This window comes from Prinia subflava, chromosome 4 (genome assembly GCF_021018805.1).
Source record: "Prinia subflava isolate CZ2003 ecotype Zambia chromosome 4, Cam_Psub_1.2, whole genome shotgun sequence".
Lineage (NCBI taxonomy): Eukaryota > Metazoa > Chordata > Aves > Passeriformes > Cisticolidae > Prinia > Prinia subflava.
Genome location: NC_086250.1, coordinates 58,475,168 through 58,496,951, shown reverse-complemented (window position 1 = coordinate 58,496,951; position 21,784 = coordinate 58,475,168). Strand labels below are relative to the sequence as shown.

The window sequence follows — 21,784 nt, the reverse complement described above, 5'->3', positions numbered from 1 at the left end:
CCTTCTATGACACCTCACAGTTTATCCATTCAGCCCTTCTCACAAAAACCCATGTCCTAACTCACAGAATATTACTAGACACACTGAAATATACAGGTAATTAGTATCATTTTATCAGAATTTTCTGAGGTTTGGGTGGAGAAGATACCTCACACGTTTTTCACAGTATCATAGAATCATTTCATTTGGAAAAGACATCTAAAATCAGAGTCCAAATGTCACTTTAGCACCACTAAACCATATCTACCCAAGTGCCACACCCATGTGTCTTCTGAACCCTTCCAGGACACCTTCCATGGTTAACCTTTTCCAATCCTTGACAACCCTTTCTGTGAAGAGATTTTTCCTAATATCCAAACTAAACCTTCCCTGGCATAATTTGAGGTCATTCCCTTATAACCTGGAAGAAGAGTGAGAACCCCCCAAGGCTACAGCCTCCCTTCAGGCAGTTAGAGTGTGATGAAGTCTCTCCTGAGTCTCCTTTTCTCTAGGCTGAACACCCCCAGCTCCCTCAGCTGCCCCTCATAGGACTCCTGCTCCAGAACCTTCACCACCTCTGTTGCCCTTCTCTGGACATGCTTCAGCACCTCAATGCCCTTCTTAAAGTGAGGGCCCCAAAACTGAACACAGGATTCAAGGTGTGGCCTCACTAGTGCTGAGTAGGGGGAGATGACACACATGTTTTCTGTAAACTGAAAGAAACAATGGATTATCAAGTAACTCTAAATGTTTAAAAAAAGCAAAATACATGCACACTTAAACTGCTATTTTCTGAAAATTAGTAATTTGTGTAATACTATCACATTTTACTTCTTTTGACAAATTACCTTCATGTTTTAATCCATGTTCCTTGTTCTGTTCTGCCAGCTGTTTCTCACTTTTCTTGCAAATGTGACATCTGAAAACAAAAATACCATTCAATTCCTGGAAGTCCTCCACTATTATTAATTTCAACTTTTTTATTTTACCCAGCCATTACAAGATCCATCCCCATCACAAGATGCACCACAGCACTGACAATCCTCCCGTGGCACGAATCATCATAGCCTTGCAGGCAGTGCAGTTATTTAAGTACAGTTCTAAAGATTACTGGATGTCAGAGGTAACAGCAGCCGAGAGCCACACGATCACACAGGTTGGAAGGGATCTCTGATGTGATCAAAGCTGGTCTCACAGCAGAGCCCAAAGTTGGTCCTACAGGATCAGGATATTCAGTGTCTTATTCAGTTGAGTTTTGAGGATTTGTGAGGGTAAAGTCTACAGACCTCTGGGCACCTTGTTCCAACATTTGACTGCTGTAACAGTGAAAGACACTGACATACTGGAGACAGTCTATCTCACAAGTGCTGAGTGCAGGGGAAGAATCATTCTTGACTGTTGACTTCTCTCCTGCTTAGAAAATTCAGGGTAAGGTGGGCTTTCCTTGCTGCAAGGACATACTGCTAACTCAGGTACAGCTGTTGCTCACCAGGATCCTGAAATTATTTTTGGCAGAGCTGTCTTCGGTCCAGTCAGTGCCCAGTCAATACTCTTGCATGGGACAATTCCACCCCAGGTACAGGACAGCTACATCTTCTGAACTTCAGGAGATTCCTATCAGCCATTTCTTCAGTCCATGAGGATCCCTCTGAATAGCAGCCCTGACTTTCAAGATAAACCACATCTCCCATCTGGTATCATCCATAAAACTGCTGGGAGCACACTTCTGGAGACTGCCCCAGTCATTTAATAAGGACACTGCACAATACAAGGCCCAATACTCCCAAGGGACAGCATTGGTAGTTGGCTGCTGGCCAGACTTGGCATTCACAACTTTTCTAGTAGTCCAGCCAGTTTTTTTTTTTTTCAACTTTTCTAGTAAGTCCAGCCACTTACCTAGTCCATACCTCATCAACTTAGTTTTAAGAATACTACAGTAAGCAGGACCAAAGGTTTTGCTAAAGTCGAGGTATGTAACATCCACTGTTTCCTCTTCATCCAGGAGACTAGGGACCTTTCTGGCCTGGGGTGAGACTACATTAGTGAAGAATGGGGTAAAGGAGTAACTTTGCAGCCTTTTCGATATATCTTATCACTATGCTCCCTATGCCACTAAGCAGCAAACCCACAGCTCCTTCAGCCTTTTATTATGATCAGTAGATTTAAATAATCCCTTCACAGGAAGCAACATCCTTCACATCCCTCACTGATTTCAACTCTGCCTAAGCTTTGGCTTTCTCAATTTCATTCCTGTATGTTTAAGCAATGTCTTTTGTGTTCTTCCAAAGTAACCCAATCCACTTTCACCTTGTCTTTACTGCTCAGTTCCTTGCTCATCCAAATTGCTTTTCTACCCTGGTTATTCAAGTTTCTGAGTATCAGAATGGATTGTTCTTGAACTTTGAGAAGGTACCAGCTAACTCTCCTATGCCTCTTTGTACTCCAAGACAGTTTCCCATGGAAGACTTTGTACTCCCACAGTCACCACTGCCAAAACTGCCCTCAGCCATCACAACATCCCCCTTTTTATCTTCTGTAACAAAGACTGGCAGAGCAGTTTTTCTAGCCAGCCTGTCAATCACATCATTACCACACTCCAGGATTCTTTAAATTGCTTGTGCCTGGCCCTATTGCCCTTCTCGCAATTATCAGGAAGTAAAAAATCCCCTGAGGCACCAGGCACTCCTTACTCCATTTCTGAGACCTGGATGGCAGCTTTCTCCCTCTGGAGCCTCCCCTGCATCAGGGCACCTGATGGGTTGGGATAGTTGCTCCAGCTGATACCAGAGTCTGATCTCTAATGTGTCACAGCACTAGCACAGCAGTCTTATTGCTTCTGGACAAAGTTTGTGGCTCCTCTGTATCCTGCTATGCTGTTTGGTGCTGTGACAAGTACTTTATCTCTGATAGCTAAATTCATATATAAAGAAGAATAATAAATACTAGAGCATAACTTCAAGCAGGTAAAAGCAAAGATAAAGGAAGGAGCACTCAGAGATTAAAAGAGGCCCCCTGACTAAAGAAACAAATGAAGAATATCACACAGAATTCATACAGCTTCACAGTAGTATACAAAGAAACAAGCTAAAACAGGCTGATTCCTGAGAGGACTTGTCCTCAGGAGAAGCCATGCCCAGCTGTTATTACAGCAGTAAATGAACTACTAAAATAGATCCAGTTACAATGTGAACACTTGAAAATTTCTGAATTATTATTTCCATTTGTAGAAGCTACAAGGCATCCAGATTTTTGATTTCTTAGTAGTAACACAGCATAGTATCCTCAGCATCTTGTAACTGTGCAGTTGTATTCTGTTTCACTTAAAATTGAGGGAGGAAGAGAACCAGCTAACAAAATTTTATTAGATTTTTGTTTAATGACCTGATAAAATGAGATGTTCTTTTTAATGAGTCAATAATTGTTTTTACAAGCTTATCTCTTTTAGAGTAAGTGTTTTCATATTAAAACCAACAGTTCTGTAACCTCTATTTATGTACAGGCCTTTATAAATAGTTCCCACCAAATACCCAGAGATAAACATTAGCCTACCCCGTTCTGCAGCTCTCTTTATCCCGTGGAGATCCGTGCATGTGTTTTGCTGGTTGATAAGCAATTGTTCCTTCATAATAATGATGAGAAAGAAAAGTCTTGAAGCCTACATAAAAAAGACATTATTCAGCATTAAGTCCCTATAAATACACATGACAAACATCTATGCATACATTCATTGATTTTTCCTCTCCTTCCTTCTCTAAGGATTGCAAAACAACAGCAGCCCTCCTAAAACTCAGAAGTCTTTTTCTCACAATGTTTTAGACTGTAAGGAACAAGAAAATACCACAGCACCACTCCAATGTTTTAACATTTGTCAGAAGTGCCATTATTTCACTTTTAGGTATTTAAACACCTAAAAATTATATACCACTGCTGAATCTTAAAATTGCCTGCACTAAAATTCTCCTCATGCATCTTCTTTTCCTAGCACAAGACAAAACAAACAAGGCAAAAGACACTTTCCAGTAGCATAGGAATTATCCAAGTATTAGATAACAAGATAATATCACTCATCTCTCCCTAATGAGTGCTACAATAAGGACAAAATTAACAATTCATTCCATCAGCTGAATGTTCAAGACAGACGAGTGCCTATCTTGAAGTGACTAAAAAGAAAGTAAAAATGATTAGGACAGAGAAATTATTACTTTTTAGGCCATTTTCAATAGGTGGTACATATTCAACACAACCTTACTGAGCCCACTCTCAATGTTACAGAGCTTTATATGTGATCCAATATACTTGGTACTACAAGGAGTTTAAAATCGGGTTCAGTCTGTTTCTGGTGTTTACAAGCTTCAAAGATGGTTGGTTTGGAGAGAGTAAACCAACTGCTCCAGTATACATGTTGACAATAGAATACAGTAATTAAAACAATTACCTGAGTAGTCATATCTCATTGGACCCATCCACCGCTTCTTCTCACTATCCTTTAATATATCTCCATAAAAACCATAACCCAGCAATGACACGGAGTATTTCAAAAACGTGTTGTTGTGATGTACAGAAGAGACATCAAGAGGCTGGCAGTCACCTATGAAGATTAGAAGTGCAAGAGTCTGTCAAGCCTTATTTTATTTGCAGCTGCAAGCATGATGGCAAAGTCAGTAAAAATAAAAAAATACATACTGCATTAATGTCAATATATATGTCATAAATGCATACACTTCTTACACATGAAGAAAAGGAAAAATGATTTTTAATACTAATTTAATCTCCTACTTTAAAAGCATTAAACACTAAGTGAGAAGAAAGGGCTCAGTATGCTAAAAATGTATAATGAAGAATTGACACTCCTTTACCCTTGCAGCAGTAGGAGGGGATAGTGTCACAGAACTATTTAGATTGGATAAAGCCTTTGGGATCAATTCCAACTGTTAACCCCGCCCTGTCAAGGCCACTATTAAACCATGTCCCTAAGTGCCACATCTACACATCTTCTAAGTATCTCCAGGGATGGTGAATCAATCACTTCCCTGGGCACCCTGTGTTGATGCCTGACAGCCCCTTTCCCTAAGCAGATTGATGCAGTACCTCCTGTACTTCTCCTGAGTACTACTCAAACCTCTGTGTCACAGTATGAGAGGACAACTGGAGCTGGAAGGAGCCTTTGGAGGTTCCCCATCAAACCTTCCACTCCAACCAGGTTCAGCTATGAGGTCAGGTCAGGTTACTCAGGGCTTATCCAGACAAGTCCTGGAAATCCATAAGAACTAAGAGTACATCCCCTCTCTGATGTCCTCCCCATGCAAGCTTTGCAGTGATGATGGGAGTTGTGGGACTGGGTATTTTTGCTTGTTTGGTATTTCGGAGCTTTTTTTATTTCACAGGGAACGTTGGACCAGATGATCCACTGCGGTCCCTTCCAACCTGACCCATTCTGTGATTTTGATAACACAGCTAAAATACATGATATACTAAAGCCACATCTTTCTAATCCTAGTCCAAAGGCCTTAATCCACAGATACTGAAAAGAGTTAACCAGAGGTCACTAAGAGAAGCAGATGTGTAAAATCTTTGCAACACCAGATCCTAAAACTGCAACTGTTAAGATACTCAGTAATGATATCAGAAGGTATCGTTACCCTAACTTGGCCAGGGACTATTCAATTGCCCAGGACAACTAGACAACTAGCAGAAAATACCACTATTCAAGTGTACGTGCATTTCTCAAAGCTTTCTCAAAGATAGATATACATAATATATAGAGAGATATAGTCCAACAACTGATGCTGCTTATTGCATTTTACTATTTTCAAAAGAATAACAGAATTCAAGAAACCTTTAGCACAAAATTTTTGAAATATTACGATCCCTTGAAAACAATGAATTACTGTAGAGAAAGCAATTAATTTTTAACCTCTTGTATTTCAAATCAGAGATTTATATCCCAGAAAAAAAACTTTGTATTTCAACTTGGCCATTATGTTCAAATTATATTTCACAGACATAAAGAAAGAACTAAATGAAAATCGTATTTTGGGCTACTTTCATCATTTTTGCAACAAAACAGCAAACTGCAACCACCCACCTACAATAATATGAAGAGCTGAAGTTACTGGATCAGAAATTCCAACAGTTGAATAGCATATGCAATCTGTTGATCCTGAAAAAGAAAAAAATCTAGGCATCAATTTGTATCTTTGCAAAACAAGTATTATTGGCACAGTCCTCCAAATAAAAGCATTATGTTCCTTTGGTTAGCTCCTTTCCATTTTATGGAACAAAGTAAATACAGGGATACTGTATTATTATTTTTATTATTCAAACTGTAACATTCCCTCCTCCATGAATACAAGTTATTGCTTTCCCTACAAACTACAAAAATTTTACAATATAAGCAATAAATATACATAGCAGTTAGTGAAGGGAAGTAAGTTAATGTACACAGAAATTTTCATGATTATTGCTTTTATATCAAATGAGGCAAGCATACATTGATTCTCCTCCGTTTAAGATTTCTTGCTCATTGAGATCTCATGAAAAGAAGAGAAATCGACTGGTCTGCTGTTTTTTGTGGTACTGATCTGAAGTCCAGGATGCCATCTTATACCAGAAACTTCTGCTCTGTTCTATTTGAAAATTAGTAAAAATACTTGCTTTCAGTAATTAGTGTCTAGATAGGGTAACAAAATGGATAGGGATGTACCTTTACAGTCTTGATGCAAAATACCTACAAGAAGAAAGGGGGAAACTTCAGGTTTCACCTATACGCTGTTTAGAAATGGACAATTCTCTCTGTTCCCTACAGAAAACAAGAGCCTAACATAGGGATCTGATTTCTACTCTGCAGCAGGGACTTGGAATTTAATCCAGGCATTCACAAGTGTATTTGCTGCAGAAGCTAACTTTGAATTTATCTTACAGTTTCTCCCATCCCTTCCATGAAACTGAATTCCTTCAAAGTTAAGGGCAGGTATCTGAAAAGATAAACTTTGCCCACATATAAGTTTTCAGATTTCCTACCAATATATTCGGAACAGCTCAAATACAGCATACTTGATTTCTGAGGCCTTATCAAATTGAAATAGAAACTAAAAATGGAAGAATGAGCAACCATTATTCAAAAATCACTTTTAGTTCTTTCTCACTTTGGAAATAGTCAGAGCATTAGCAGTGAAAAATAGGAGCACAGAACATCCTTTTTTTTTCAGAAAATTGACACCACTTCCCCTGCCTGTGAATGGCACAACACAAGCTTCTATCGAGTAAATGCTATGCAGAAATCTGCTACAGTGAACAGGCAGCAGCTCCAGGAGCCAACTAAAGAGAATAGAACAGAACAGCAGAACAAAAGACTGTGTGACTAAACAGATCTCTTGCTACAAGGCTGAGGTACAAGAAGGGTCAGTGTACTATAACAGGCATATGCCATTGCAGGACAGAGGACTCCAATTTCCCTCAGTGTCACAACAGATGATGATCTTGTGTCACATTTGAAGTCTATAGCAGAAAATCTTAAGTGGACTTCTGAAGCTGAAGCTATACTTTACTGCCAAGTTTCATATTGTCTCCTATGCTCATGAACAGAAAATTCTGACTACTTTTGAAAAAAAAAACCAAACAATCACTGAGAGATCTAACCTACACTTCTACTGCTGAATGTACAAGCCTAACACTTATCCAACATTTTTTATTTCTTCCAGCTTTGTGTGCATTCTGCTCCTAGAACTACCTTAATCACATTTGTCTTGATGTAAAACAGAGCTTCCAAGCAGTTTTACACTACAGATGGGAGGAGAAGAGGGGAATTCATGCAAGCTACATTTCAACACTGGAGGCTCATCTCTCTAGGATCTTCTGTATTCAATTAAAAGCTGATTCATCTGTTTGGCAATTACACAGAACTTATTTTCATTTCTATTCATTAACTACTAAGGAAGGGCTAAAATTAAAACTGAATTCCGAATTAATTCTGAGATTCTAGAATGGGAGACTGGGGTACATACCAATAGTAAAACTGTTGGTTTCTTTCCTCTTGGAGCTGGTAGGATGGAACAACAAAACCAGTGACCTATTTACATGGATGTAACTACTACGGCATTCCTCACACACAAAAAGAGAATGTAACTTGCCCCAACACCACATCCAGCATGAACTTCTTTAAAGGCCAAAGAAATGTTCATGATGACTAAGGGTTTGAATCCTTTTGAATACTTAAACAAGACTTCTACATCCTTAGGTGGATCTTCACTAGATGTGGAATCTACAACAGCTGAAACAGTACTCCTAACAGATGCACACACAAACCCATCAAAATCTGGGTTTCATCAGTACAAGTCCAATATGAAAAACAGGATTAGAATGTAAAAATAGCTTGAGTAATATCCCATGATTAATATCTTAGGATTGCCACAGTACTCAGTTTGGGCAAGAAGCTTCCCACAGAGCATGACTCTTGACTAATGTTAGTGGTGGCTATTGTACACTCTGGCTAAACCAACAGAAAAATTATATACACACTCTGCCAGATTTTCTTTGGGGATTTTTAAGGGCAACAGCCTGAGTGAAGGAACATAAAAGAGGTTTTTATGGGTTGCAAAGAACTACATGCAAATGTGAAGAAAGTAGTTGGACTGCTTGCTAACTGGCTCTTAATTCACTTACAAGACAGAAAAATATTCAGTATAGAAACTAATTATTGCATTGGTTTGCTAGTAGAGAAGAAAATCTGCATGCAAAGCAATGATTAAGTTTCAGGTTAAGACACATTTGTCTGAATTCTCCTAGCTAAAGAAAGCTTTCATCCCAGATACTTTGATATTAAGAACTTACTGAAAACATGAAATATGTAGAGGGCACTTGTTTTTGTTAAAGCAGGTATAATTACTTTGAATCTTTACCATACATCACTCATTTTCCCCAAAGTCTGTTTTTTTATTTGAAGGTATCATACACCCACATAATTGCTATACAGGCAAGTTCTTCTGCAAGTATGGAAAATGCAATCTTGTATATAAATTCATTTAATGATATAAAAATTAGGAAATCCTTCCTTTTAATTAATCAATCACAAGGAGGAATGATCAAGACATTTATTAAAGTATGAAAAAGCAAGTACTCTGCACAAGTAAGTTTTGATAAAACAATATTAAAGAAAGCAAAGGGAGGGACTCCATTACACAGAATGTACTACAGCTAAATCACCTTTGCATGTGAACATTGCTAGATATTTGTGAGTAGACAAGTCATGCAGACAGGTACACTCAGACACCACTTCACAAGTTTAACTGGTAACAGAACTACCAAAGTGGTTAAGCAAAATCAGATAATTTGCTGGTTGTATGGAAGAGTTCATGACATTGATTGGTGGAGCAACAACAGACAATCAAAGTGCTAGACTTAATAATCTGAATCATGATTAAACTGACTCACAATTAAGGTTTCATAACCAAAACACATGCACAAAATATTCCTTTTTGTGCCTTCTTTGACAGAAAACTAAACAAATTACAAACAACTGAAGTACTAAATCAAGCAGGTGACAGAAGCAAGTCAGCTAGATGTTGATCCTATGGAAAACAGTGAATTTAATGAAGAGATAGAAATACTTCTAGCACTCATAAGCATTGCTCTGTGTGAGATACACTTGACAGAGGCAGGTGCTCGCAAGGCACCCACAGAATCCTCAGACAAATTAGTGCAAGGAACAGTATTTTTAGTAAAAACAGGTAGAATAGCAACTTCAGTGGGGATGTCACATTTTTGCAGAGATTTTGTGAATCCATAATCCATGCAGTCATTGTACAGACAAAATGTCAGGTAAGGTGCCCTAATGACAGAGTAAATGCAGGCTTTTGGATGAAACAGCATTTTGAAAAATTCTACAAAACTACTTTTCTGAGAACTGATTTTTAAATGAGAAGGAGCTGGCACATTCAAAAGTAATGGAAGAAGCTACTGCTACAAGGAGAGATGAAGGGTCTGGGCTTATACCTATATACCTACTCAAAGTTTTATACATCTTCCTTTCTGCAAACAGAAACCAAGAAATCAAGTTTAACATCTGCAGAACAACAGACTGGCTGAAAAAGAAACAGTCCAGAAAGACTTTGGTGTAGGACTTTTTGATAGATAATTACTTCAGCTTAAGTTCAGTAACACAGGACAACAAAATGAATTAATCTAATAATGGCAGATTTTAGAGATGAAATAAACATCACAGGAATAAGTAATATTGACTTCCTTGTCTTCATGGCAGGCCCACTATATTAAATGCAGTATTTAGCCCTAAGACTTTCATTTCAAGAAGTTTAATGGATTTAAAATACTGAAGGAGGAACATAAAACGTGCACTTCAAATTTCAAAGTGGATACACTCAACTTTGAAATGAGATGCTAACTAAATGGCAAAGATCATTAAATATTACAAGCATTGTAGCTGAGAAGGCTGAGAACAGATCACTTGGAGTAATTAAACAAGAAAGATAGCTTTTATTGCTATGCTTTAACACATTTTTAAGATAATTTTTACACTCTAAATGACAGTGGTATGAGTCCAGTCACACTTCAGAACTTGAATCTATTTTTTAAGTTTGTGAATGAATCCTCCATCTTTTTCCTGTATTACATTCATACAGGAAGCCTATACTGTCTGTAGCATTCTTAGCTTCTACGGTGACACATCAACAGTCTGATTACAATACTGCATCCTTCAATCCTAAACATTACAGAGCTGACCACCAGAACACAGAGTGATCAGGATACACTAGAAGCCTAAAATCACTATAATTACTAATTTTGTGTCTATACTTTACTCAGTATTCCCAAGTGCTGCGATTTTCCCCTACAGTGGGTTGCAGACTTGCTCTTTGCAATGAGTGCAGTACAACACAGTACAACAACACAGACTGAAGTGGGATTTTTTTCCCTATCTGCTAAGATCATTAAGAGTATTTAAACTAGTAAGTTCTTTTAAACTAAAAAAGAACAGCAGTTGACAGCTTTGTCCTCCTATTACACTATGCCAAGTGTAATAAGAACATCAAATTTAACTTACTCCAGAGGGTGCAATTTTAATACTAAAACATGTGGATGAAACCTCCAATGTCCAAGTTGGATCAGGAATGATTCTCTGTTTTTAAGTTTGAAGACCTATTACTAGTCTGAATGCAGTGAGACCACATGGCTGAAAGTGCTTTTAAGGCTCATAAGAAATAAGTAGCTTTTAAGGCTGAGAGGAAGAAATAACCAAGCAGAGGTTTTCAGAGATGCACGACAGCCTCTAAGTACTCTTAACAGCAAATCCATCTACAATGGTGAACAGTCAATTTCCATTGGCAGATTTGAAGAATGGCTGCAACTAAGAGAAATTCAGAAGTTAAAACTGCCATTTGAGTAGAAGTTTTTTATCCGTGTCAACAAAACCACAAGTTATTTCATAGAAATGGTCCATAATGCATAAGAGTAAGTGATATTTTTCAACCATAAGATACACTAAGGAAAGAGGCTGCTGGGAAACTGACACAACTGTTCAAAAAAAAAAAAAAAAAAAAAAAAAAAAAAAAAAAAAAAAAAAAAAAAAAAAAGAAAAAAAAGAAAAAAAAAGGAGCCAAGTAGGGACTACTTGCTTCAGAAAGCTGGAATTATGATTTACAAATAGTACTCAACATTCAAAAAGAAGATCCTGCACAATAGAATTCTGCTATGAAATAAAGCTTATCACTGAAACTCAGTCATATAGATGAGTGTTCTAGCATTGAATATCTTCCATTTGTAATTTCCAACCTTTATACAATTAAATTGCTAGTCTCTGAGAACAGGCTATCTGCTGAATTTAGTGTTTGTTTGAATACAGAAACTGTTTAATCACAACCACAAACCACAACTTTTCCATATGTATGGTAATGGATCATTTTAAATACTGTACAATATGAAACAGATCAAGATATATATTATCCTCTCTATTTCCAAACACTTTGTTAATGAAACTTTAAGGCCAGCTTCCTTACACATCATTATAAATAATTTTTGAGGGATTTGAATAATGACTTGGAGAAAATATTTGAACTATAGCACTGATTACAAGGCTGTACCTCATGTCAGTTCAAGGAATGGAACATACAGTATACATTCAAAATAGCAAAAGGATACAGTGGACACAACACAACAAACAAAACATGAAAATATGTAAGAGAAGTGACTTGATACATGTTAACAAAACCAAAACATCATTGAAGATCATACTTTTTTGGTGCAATTGGAAAAATAACGCTTTAAGAAAATGTTGAAAAAGCAAGGTTAATCTTTCCTGAGGACAAAGAAATAGCTCTTAATATTGAGGTTCTGGTTTTCCAATTCTATCTTCTTATGGTCACATATCACCAGTAGGCAAAATCTTCTGAAACCAGTGATGTAAGCAAAAACCTTTACTTCAAGAAATTTGCCCAAGTAAGAAAAAGGAAAAGAAGAACAAGTTCTATTCTTGTGAAGGTTATTATACATACTGATTTTAATACAGAGCTTTAACAAATAAAATCAGAATATACTTCAATATAGTAGGAGGGTGAAAAACTGTAAGGAGGTATTCACATTGTAACTTTTCGATACCAAGCACTTATTTTACTGCAAGCAGAAAGAATTAAGCTTCTTGCAAGCAAGAATGTAGATCATTTGGGTTTGGATAAATTTTTCACAAATATGTAAGGACTATAAAATTAGTCACCTAGAGCTTGAGAGTACAAACATCATACTTCACTCGGTAGATTTTTACAACCTGTCCTAAATTTTCTCAGAAGCCTTTATTTTAATTCTAACCAGAAGCTCACAATGTTTATTTCATGTTCAGTTCTTTAATTCAAAGCCCAAGCATGAGACAAGAAAAGTGAACAGCATAGAAAGGATACTGGACTGTCCATCTGTACTCCTACAGAGACCTCAAAATTACTGATTCTGTTAAAGAGTTACAACAGTTAATTCAGACCTGTAAGAGAAAGCAAACTTATTAATCTGCTTTTGCAGGAATCTTTGAGGACCAAATGGGCAGGACGAGGTAACAGCTGGGACACCAGATTGAAAACAGCTAGACTGATCCAAAGAATGCCTTTATAGTCAATAATAATAACAATAATATATCGAGAAAAACCTCAATTTGAAGAATAACAGCAGTCAGGACTGCCTGAAAAAGTGGTTGACTTTGAGAACTGTGAATGGGTAGCACCTCTAACAAGGGACAGAGACGGCAACTTGTTCTGGAAAACACAAACTGCTCCTCAGCTATAGATGCCTTGTACTTGCAATGAGGACAAATGGCAGAAAAGAGAGTCCAGGAATCTTAACATTTGTTTAGAGTTTGCCAGACTCGTGGAAAGTTCTTATTATAACTCTAACTAAACTAGTGGACAATTTTGAACTGGAAAAATATTTATCAGGTAAATTTCTGTTTAGTACGTTTAGAAGGATATTACTGTCAACATCTTACCTCATATTAACATACAATAAGCCACAAAAAGAGAAATAGTAATTAAATTCTGAAGTTACACATTAAGATTTGATTTCTTTTTACAAAATATTCTTCCTAAATAAAGTTGAATGTGATCAATACTTTTATATGGATACAAACAGCTTCAGTTAGGTGTCTTGATAGAATATCACTGCTCAGGCCTAAATTCAAGAAGTTATGAATAAAAATTCAAGAATGAATGAATAAATGAAACTGAAAGTTAACCCTTTCTTACCAGCAGGAATTATGCCAATCCTTATATTGCACTGGACTAACGATGCTTTGGGATTATTTTGGTCTATGCCAGCGTCCTTCTGCATCCTTCCAATGAGACCATGCATCACTTCACTGAACATGCCGTCCCCACCAACACAAACAACACTGCCAGGAAACACAAATTAGAATGCACACTAACAGTCAATAAACAACACAGCAAGTGTTCTGCTTAGGGCATGCACTGGGCACACCAAAAATAGCTGTTCTATTCTCTTCCTCCATTTTTACACAATATAGTAGCCCACGGTCAACCAGGCAATTAACAAAAACAACAAAAAAAAACTTTCAAGCTATAAAACTGCAAATGCACCTAGACATATCTGCAACATTAGGAAAAAATGTTGGAATGCAACCTGCAAAAATCTTTATCTTCTACTACTGTGTGCAGACAGACAAATATTAGCAGAAATTCACTATACAAATAAAACATTGAACAGGACCATACATACAGCTTTCGAAGTACACAAAATGGAAACAGACTACCTTTACTAAAAAGGGAAAAGTTAATATTTGCCACTTCAAGCAAAAGTATATTTTACACTATTTAATAGGAATATAAAGTAGATGAAAGTCAGAATCCAGAGAAGTGCATGCCTGCATCTTTTGAACACACTCAGATCCCATCAAACAGACAGAAGTCATGTATATCTACATAACCATTCATAGTGAGACAGAGTTCTAAATGTTACCAGATGCAAAACTTTGTTTCACAAATTTAATTCAGGTCAGAGCTGGTACAGCAGCTGCACAGACCCTGAGTATGTTAAAACTCAGCAGAGAGTCCACAGCCAAGCAAATACTAAGAAGTAAAAAGACTCTTTTACAGCAGTATACATTTTATGAACAACAATCAAATGCACTCTGCACTCTAAAAGCATAAACATTCTTTAACTAAAAAAACCAATTACACTTTAAAGGAACACATGAGAAATCCAGAGCTACATATGTAGTTCCTAGCATACAAATCTAGGAATGTGTATTGTGCTACCTAGAGCAATAATTTCCAACTCATAAACTAATATTCTTTCACATCATCAGCAACACATTGCAGAATGAGCACTTATTTCACAAGACAAATTAATCTAATTTTTAAGTATAGATGATTTTAATTTAGTTATTACTGCATTTTCAGCAGATGGAAAGCTTGAAACAGTCATTTTTCTCCATGAATGGTGAGAACAGTCTTAAAGATATGAACTCTCTAAGTTAAGACCTAGGTGACTGAGAGAGAAGGAACAAAAGAATAGGTGTTACCAATTTTTGTAATTTTTTTCTCTTCCCATAGCTTAACTACCCTATTCCTCAATTTTAGCCTTAACTTTCTCTGCAGACTCAAAAAAAAAGGCTAAAGAAACAAAAATTTCCATGTCAGTTCAAGGTCAGTGTTGTCTCAGCACTAGTTTGCTCAAAGCTCCATCCAGCCTGGCCTTTAACACTTCCAGGGATGAGGTATCCATGACTTCTCTGGGCAGTCTGTTCCAGTGCCTCTCCACTCTCGCAGCAAAGAATTTCTTCCTTAAACATAATCTAAACCTTCCGTCTTTCAAAAACATTCCCTCTTGTCCTATTGTTACATGCCCTTGTAAAATGTCCCTTTCCAGCCTCCTTTTAAGGCCCCCTGAAGCACTGAAAGGTGCTCTAAAGTCTCCCTGGAGCCTTCCCTTCTTCAGGCTGAACAAGCTGAGCTCTCCCAACCTGTCTTCACAGGAGAGGTGCTCCAGCCCTCTGATCATCCTCTATATCAAACACTGCATCCAGGCTCAGAGCAAACAGTTACATGAATGTCTACACCTATAAAGGTAAATCTGATAAAGAACTTCACATGTGCAATAACAGCACAACCAAATTCACAGCAAACATCAGAAGACCAATGTACAAGTCAGACATATGCAGCACATGTGAAGGCCCCTGGTGAAAAATGTCTGAAAGAAACATCTTAAGAGTGATTTTTACTCTTGGGCTTTGTTTTACTAGAGGGTAAGCATTTCACTTTTTAGATAGATGATAAGAGCAAACAACATCTGCTAGAGGATTTCAGAAGCTAATCCACAAGGTCCCTTCTAATCATTCTGAGAACTAACTCAAAAAGTAGAAAAAAATCCAACTAGAAACAATTTTACAAAGGCTTGTGCAACAGACATATGCATAAAAACCAGTGGTACCTGTCACTTATTCCAAACATGGCTATTACCTGCATGACACTACAGCATGTTCTACACAGTGCTGTAGAAAACCCTGCTATATTGTAACCAAATGTGTATTTTAAGTAACTGTGCTTAAAGAAAAGCTCTTCTATCTACTGAGCTATTAGGTGACTACATTCACCATAAGAAATTCCTATAAGGCAAAATAGGAAGAACAGGATAAGATATTCAAATTAGTCTAAAGTAAAACATTTGAAAAGAAGTAACGCAATTATCATTAAAAATCCTGTATCTATGTGCAGAATTCCATGTATGGCTTTGCCAAATAGGGAATCTGGAGATGAAATGAAGAAATTCATCAGGGAATGAAGGAAAAGCCACACATCAGAACCAATCTACGGGGACAGCTGAACATCAATTAGATGCAGAAATCCAAAGAACCTTTTACTGTGTGTAAGGAAAGTCAAACCTGAAGAAACATACATCTATGTGGTTCAACCATTTTTTAAATTTTCCAGATGACCACATTATTTGTTATTTAAAAAATAGAATTGATTCAGGAAGTCCTTCCTAACATCACTGTTGACCACAGAAAGAGTTGTACATGGTGGACACAAGTCAGGCTTGGACAGACAGGCTGCAGATCCCAAGCAAACTGCCATTCAGGCCCAGCCCAGGAACAGAAGAAGTATAAGATTCTAAAAAGATGCAGTTCTCTGGCCTATTGTTCACCTTGTTAGAGAGATAAAACAAAGAAAAAAACCCCACCAAAGGAAAAAAAATTACAATACAAAAGTCTAAGTTTGCCAAAAACACTTCAGATACCACCACAACTGGTCACTGCCACTTGCTGTAAAAGACAATTTGCTAGGAGTGGACGTGGGCTCATTTGTCTCCCTTTCTGCTCTGTATTCAAATTTCACCAACCATCAGTACACTTACTTCAAACCACAAGTCAGACAAAAAAGAAAAATAACAACTAACTAGGTTTGTCTAGGATCAATGTTTCCCTTCCTTGAACTTCTGAAAAACTAAGAAAAATCACAGTATAGACAAAACTGTTTATTGGAAGGCAAGTAATTTTAAAGCATGTGAAGTCTGGAAAGTCAGCCTATGAATGTCATTTCTTACTAACACCATGTCCCAACATCATGCCCTTACTCAACACAGACAAGGTATACAGCAAAGTACTACAGCAAAAGGACTCTGGAAAGACTGAGTGTGTTTTCTTTTTGCAACTTACCAGTTTAAATGTACCTGTCAACAGGCACAAGATACAATTTTAAAATACTGTAGTTATGAGAGTTTATCTGCATACATTTTCATATTTTTCCAGACTTGTAACTTGTTTCATGTCATGAACTGGAAGCTGAAATTACTAGCATTTTTATTAAAATATTCTGCTTCTACAGCAGACTTAATAATGGATTGCAAGATCGCCATTCAGTCAGGTCTTATTTTAAAGCAGTAACTTCAAAACAGAAGAAATGCAAATGAAGCCAAATTATGGCACTATTGAACAGTCATCTACAGCAGGAGGAACTACCTGAAACATTTCTGAACAGTCCCATTTTTTTTACACATAGGCTGAATGCTGCTGGTGCAGTATTCTGAACTCATGTATGGCAAGATCACAAAACATTGCTGGGTAGCTTTTGAGCTCCAACATAATGCTCAACTGAGCAGAATTAATCTTACATTCATCTTTTGAACACAAATCTCATGCAAACATTGTCATACTATGCTTGAATGTATTGTGTTGAACAAGTTTACTGAAACAGTTTATTTTTCTTTCTATACTCCTAAATGTTTATCTCCTACAAAAACAAACATGCCCCAGGACTTTCAGCTGTTGCAATAAATGTATTAGTAATGAAAACTACCATTTTAAATTAGAGACAAAACCAGACCAATTACATAATGTATCAGCTCAAAAATAGTTTTAAAAAGGCAAGTAAAGTTACTTACCCATCATATTTATAAATATTAACTTCAAATAAGTTGTCCTTAGCATGGTTAGCATGTTCAGTTACTGTGAAGAAAGAAACACATTATAATTTATTATTAAAAATACTACAATGAAGTTGTATATAATATAGAATTATAAAAATTAATTCATTAATAACCATGATTCTATTACCAATGTGACTATAAAACAGTCTGTCCATAAGATGCGTCTCAAAAGATTTTTGCCAAAGAAAGAATTAAAGGAGATATACACAGTACATACTGTACTGCATACTGAGAAAATATTTCAGTAAAAATTGTGCAAATGATTAATTAGTTTTAACAGTGAAACTGAAAAAGAGAAGAAAGGCAGCATCTTTATTAAGAGCTCAAATAGCTCAGGAGCACCAGAAGTTTTATTTTAGTAGGCAGGAAGCTGATAGAAGGTTGCCATTTATCTGGCTACCTATGCTTTAATTAGAAAACATTCTCTACCACTTTGTTTCATTTCCTTACCAAGAAAAGGTAACTAACAGAGAGAACTTTAGCTACTCAGGAATGTTTTAAAGAGTTCATATTGTGCTTATTAAAAAATTAAAGTATTCATTACTCACTAATAACATCAGTGGATATAGAAGCCAGACTGAAGAGTGGAGCAACTTTCTGTTCATAAATCCTCTTCCCTTGTCTTTTTCCTCCATAGGGATTAATATACACAAGCAGCTGCTTTGGTCTAGACTCTGCAGTAAGGAAAACCATAGTATATTACTTTTGTACACAAACAAAAATTCATCAAAGCCATATAAAAACAAACCTATTAACATCAAAGCAAACACATCATAAAAGACTTGTAACTCTTTCACAATGAGCTATAAAGACCTGCTTCATCTGCTCTCTTCATTACAGTGATACCATCAGTATTGAACAAATGGTTAATAAGACAGCAGGTGAAATTCAGAACCATTTCTTCTGATTCCCTATCTCACACTCTTATTTGTCATTCTTGCAGTACCCTCTCTCTACATAAGTTACTTTATATGAGTATTACAGGCATACAAGATGAAAAGAACAGCAATATCAAAGCTTTTCACCTGTAAGTGAAGCACACATAAAAGTACTTTTACATAAATTTATTTAAACTTTATTCTTTCTTTAAAAACATGGTTAAAATCCATTTCCTTTCTGTGATCAAATCACACTAAGAATGCCTCACAAAACTACACGCTGCACAGTTACCCCAAAGTGTTATCCACTCCCCTCTCCTAAAGCACCTTGGATATTACTGTCTCAAATTTGTCCAAACACTACACTAGTAGTGACAGTGGATTTACACTAGTAGTGTCAATGAAAACAATTATTACACCTCAGTATTAACAGAGGTACAAAACAGTAATGCTTGCTGCACCTAGAAAACCTCCTTTTTATGAAACAGACAAAACCCTTAACATCTGTGCTTCCTCAAATGGGATTCTAGATTTAGTTTAAAATGAAAAAATATGAGACTTAATTACATCAGCACACTTCTAAAACAAATCCACCCAAGCTAGATAGACTGAGTGGTTTAAATCTGCCATACACTCAAAGCACTATTCACCCCATCTGAGGACATATTCCCTTTCCTGAAGGAATTTGTAACCAATAAAATGAACAATTGCACTCAAATGGAATTGACTGCTTAGGCCACAGTTCTCACAGGTGTACTGAATGGGTGCACAAACCCCATTTTTTGATAAAGATGTATCTTGTGAAATGTATACAAAACAAAAACATTAAGAATGCTTCCACTGCCTGTTGAGAACAGTTTTTCTTCCATACTAATTTTTATTCTGTAAGCCTTACACATTTGCCTGAGTCCCACTGTAGGTGTACTTGTATCCAATCCCTTCTCCAGCTCTATCTCAGATGGGCCTCACACCTACCCCGTAGGGACTTCATCCCTAGTCCTCCCTCCAGCTCCAGCTGTTCCACCCTGGCCTTCCTGGATGGACACAATTACTTGACCTCACCTGGGCTGTAAATTACACCTGTTTCTATCCCCACCCCTGCTCAGATACAGTGGGACCCTGGTCAGCAAGGGCACTGCCTCTGCCATCATCACCCGTGACCTCCTTTCTGTCAGTTACTCTGCTCCTGCTGCTTCCTGACATCTATCAAGGCATCTCTTTCAGGAATAACTTCTTCAAAATTACTTTTAACTTCCCATGAAGTAGATGTCCAAGAGTCTCAGAAATGATTAATGGGAACTCTTACTACTTAAGACACATTTTATTGATGCCAGAGTCTGGAAAGGTGAAACAGACCCATAAATCTTCCAATTGCTACAGTCCTTGAACTCAAATCTCTGGAGTACCTTAAATCCCTAAGCTTACATCTGCCCAGTACTTCTTCAAAAGCTACAGTCATTTAAAACCACTGCTAGGCTTTCAATGTGTCTCTGTTTTGTGAAAATAATTTGTATCAGGGCAAAATTATACAACACCTACAGTCCTGATGATTAAAGCACTCAGTACAACCTAATGAATATGTAAGATAAAGCAGTGATACAGAAACACTTCAACTCTTGGCTCCCTCAATTTTATAGCTTGAGCTGCTCTTAAGAGTCCAAAAAAGCAGATGTATCAAAATAACATTGACTGATGTACAAGCCTACAAAATGATGGTGCAAATGTTCACAGTTCATTCAAACTTACTCTGCATTTCAAGTAATTCCTTCAGTGCCTGTATCCACTGATTACATAAGTGCTCATCAACACACCAAAATGTCACTTCACTGCACCGCCAGCGGTGATTTCGGGCCTTCTTCACATAATACACTATTTAAATTTAAAAAAGAAAAAAAAATACACCAAAACATAATGAGATGGTTCTGGGAAACGAAAAATGCATTTCAGAAAGATCTCCAAAATACTGACCTGTAATTAACCTCCACTACACACTTCTACAAATGACAGAAGCATTCAGAGTATGACATTTGCAGAGAGTTCAAATGAAAACATAAGTGAAAACAGTAGCTACAGGCAGACACCTAAAAAAAGACTTCTTTTTAAATAAGCCACTTATACACTTATTATAGGTATACTTGTTCAGAAGTTCACTGAGCTTATGTATTATCTGTATTAAAGTCGACGATATCTACATAAAAAGCCACAAGCTCAAGAAGATAAGCCACACTGACATCAACTCTCATGTAACCAACAGGGCGAATTTCATTCTGTAAAGCTGAAATTTGAGAAAAAAAGATTTTGTTTTCTTGTGCATTAAGACCTTATACTTACACTTCATATCATACATACATATCATCACATATCATTATCTCCAATCACTCTTACTAAAGGTGATGAAAATACTCCACAACATAAAATTTTGGCATGACATCTTTTTAGCACATAAGTCACCACCCTTTTCCCAAACCAGACACTTATTTCTGGCACTTGGCTTTAAGAATGCAGTTGATAATACAAAGAAACTTTCATGCATGCATCTTGATGGTTAGGGGTAATTTAAAAATTACCCCAAATATTTGGGACTCATCCTTTCACCCTCCCTCAGTTTTCTGGTCAAGAAGTAGCAAGCAGGTGTCATTCAGCAGCAAAAAGAAACCAGGGGGAACACTCAGACATTAGTCTGAACTTGATTAAAAATAACTGAACACAGCATGTATCCCTAAAGGAAGAGTTTTATTTTCCAGATAGGGATCTTTAAATATAAATCAAAAGATTTTTGGTGGGGGTTCTTTGGTTTGGTTTTTTTTGTGGGACTTTTGCTTGGGTTTATTTCAGTTTGGGATTTTATTGGGGGAGGGGTTGGTGCTTTTTGGTCTTTTTTGTGGGTTTTTTTGTTTGTTTGGGTTGTCTTTGGGTTTTGGTTGATTTTTTTTTTTTTTTAAGATGGAGGTTTTTTAAACACATAATTTCTGTTAAAAAAACCCCAAACTTTGATGATT

The 21,784-nt window shown here is 36.9% G+C and overlaps 1 protein-coding gene across 1 annotated transcript in view; it reads right to left on the bottom strand.

Moving 5' to 3' along the window:
- Positions 1 to 21,784, bottom strand: part of CERK (ceramide kinase) — a 41,732-nt gene that overhangs the window by 10,734 nt on the left and 9,214 nt on the right. The window contains exons 3-10 of the mRNA XM_063396829.1: positions 20,532 to 20,654; positions 18,456 to 18,581; positions 17,863 to 17,926; positions 13,710 to 13,855; positions 6,065 to 6,139; positions 4,415 to 4,567; positions 3,529 to 3,634; positions 828 to 898 (exon numbers count right to left, since the gene is read on the bottom strand). Coding sequence (XP_063252899.1) covers positions 828 to 898; positions 3,529 to 3,634; positions 4,415 to 4,567; positions 6,065 to 6,139; positions 13,710 to 13,855; positions 17,863 to 17,926; positions 18,456 to 18,581; positions 20,532 to 20,654 — 864 coding nt within the window. The remainder of the gene's footprint in view (positions 1 to 827; positions 899 to 3,528; positions 3,635 to 4,414; positions 4,568 to 6,064; positions 6,140 to 13,709; positions 13,856 to 17,862; positions 17,927 to 18,455; positions 18,582 to 20,531; positions 20,655 to 21,784) is intronic.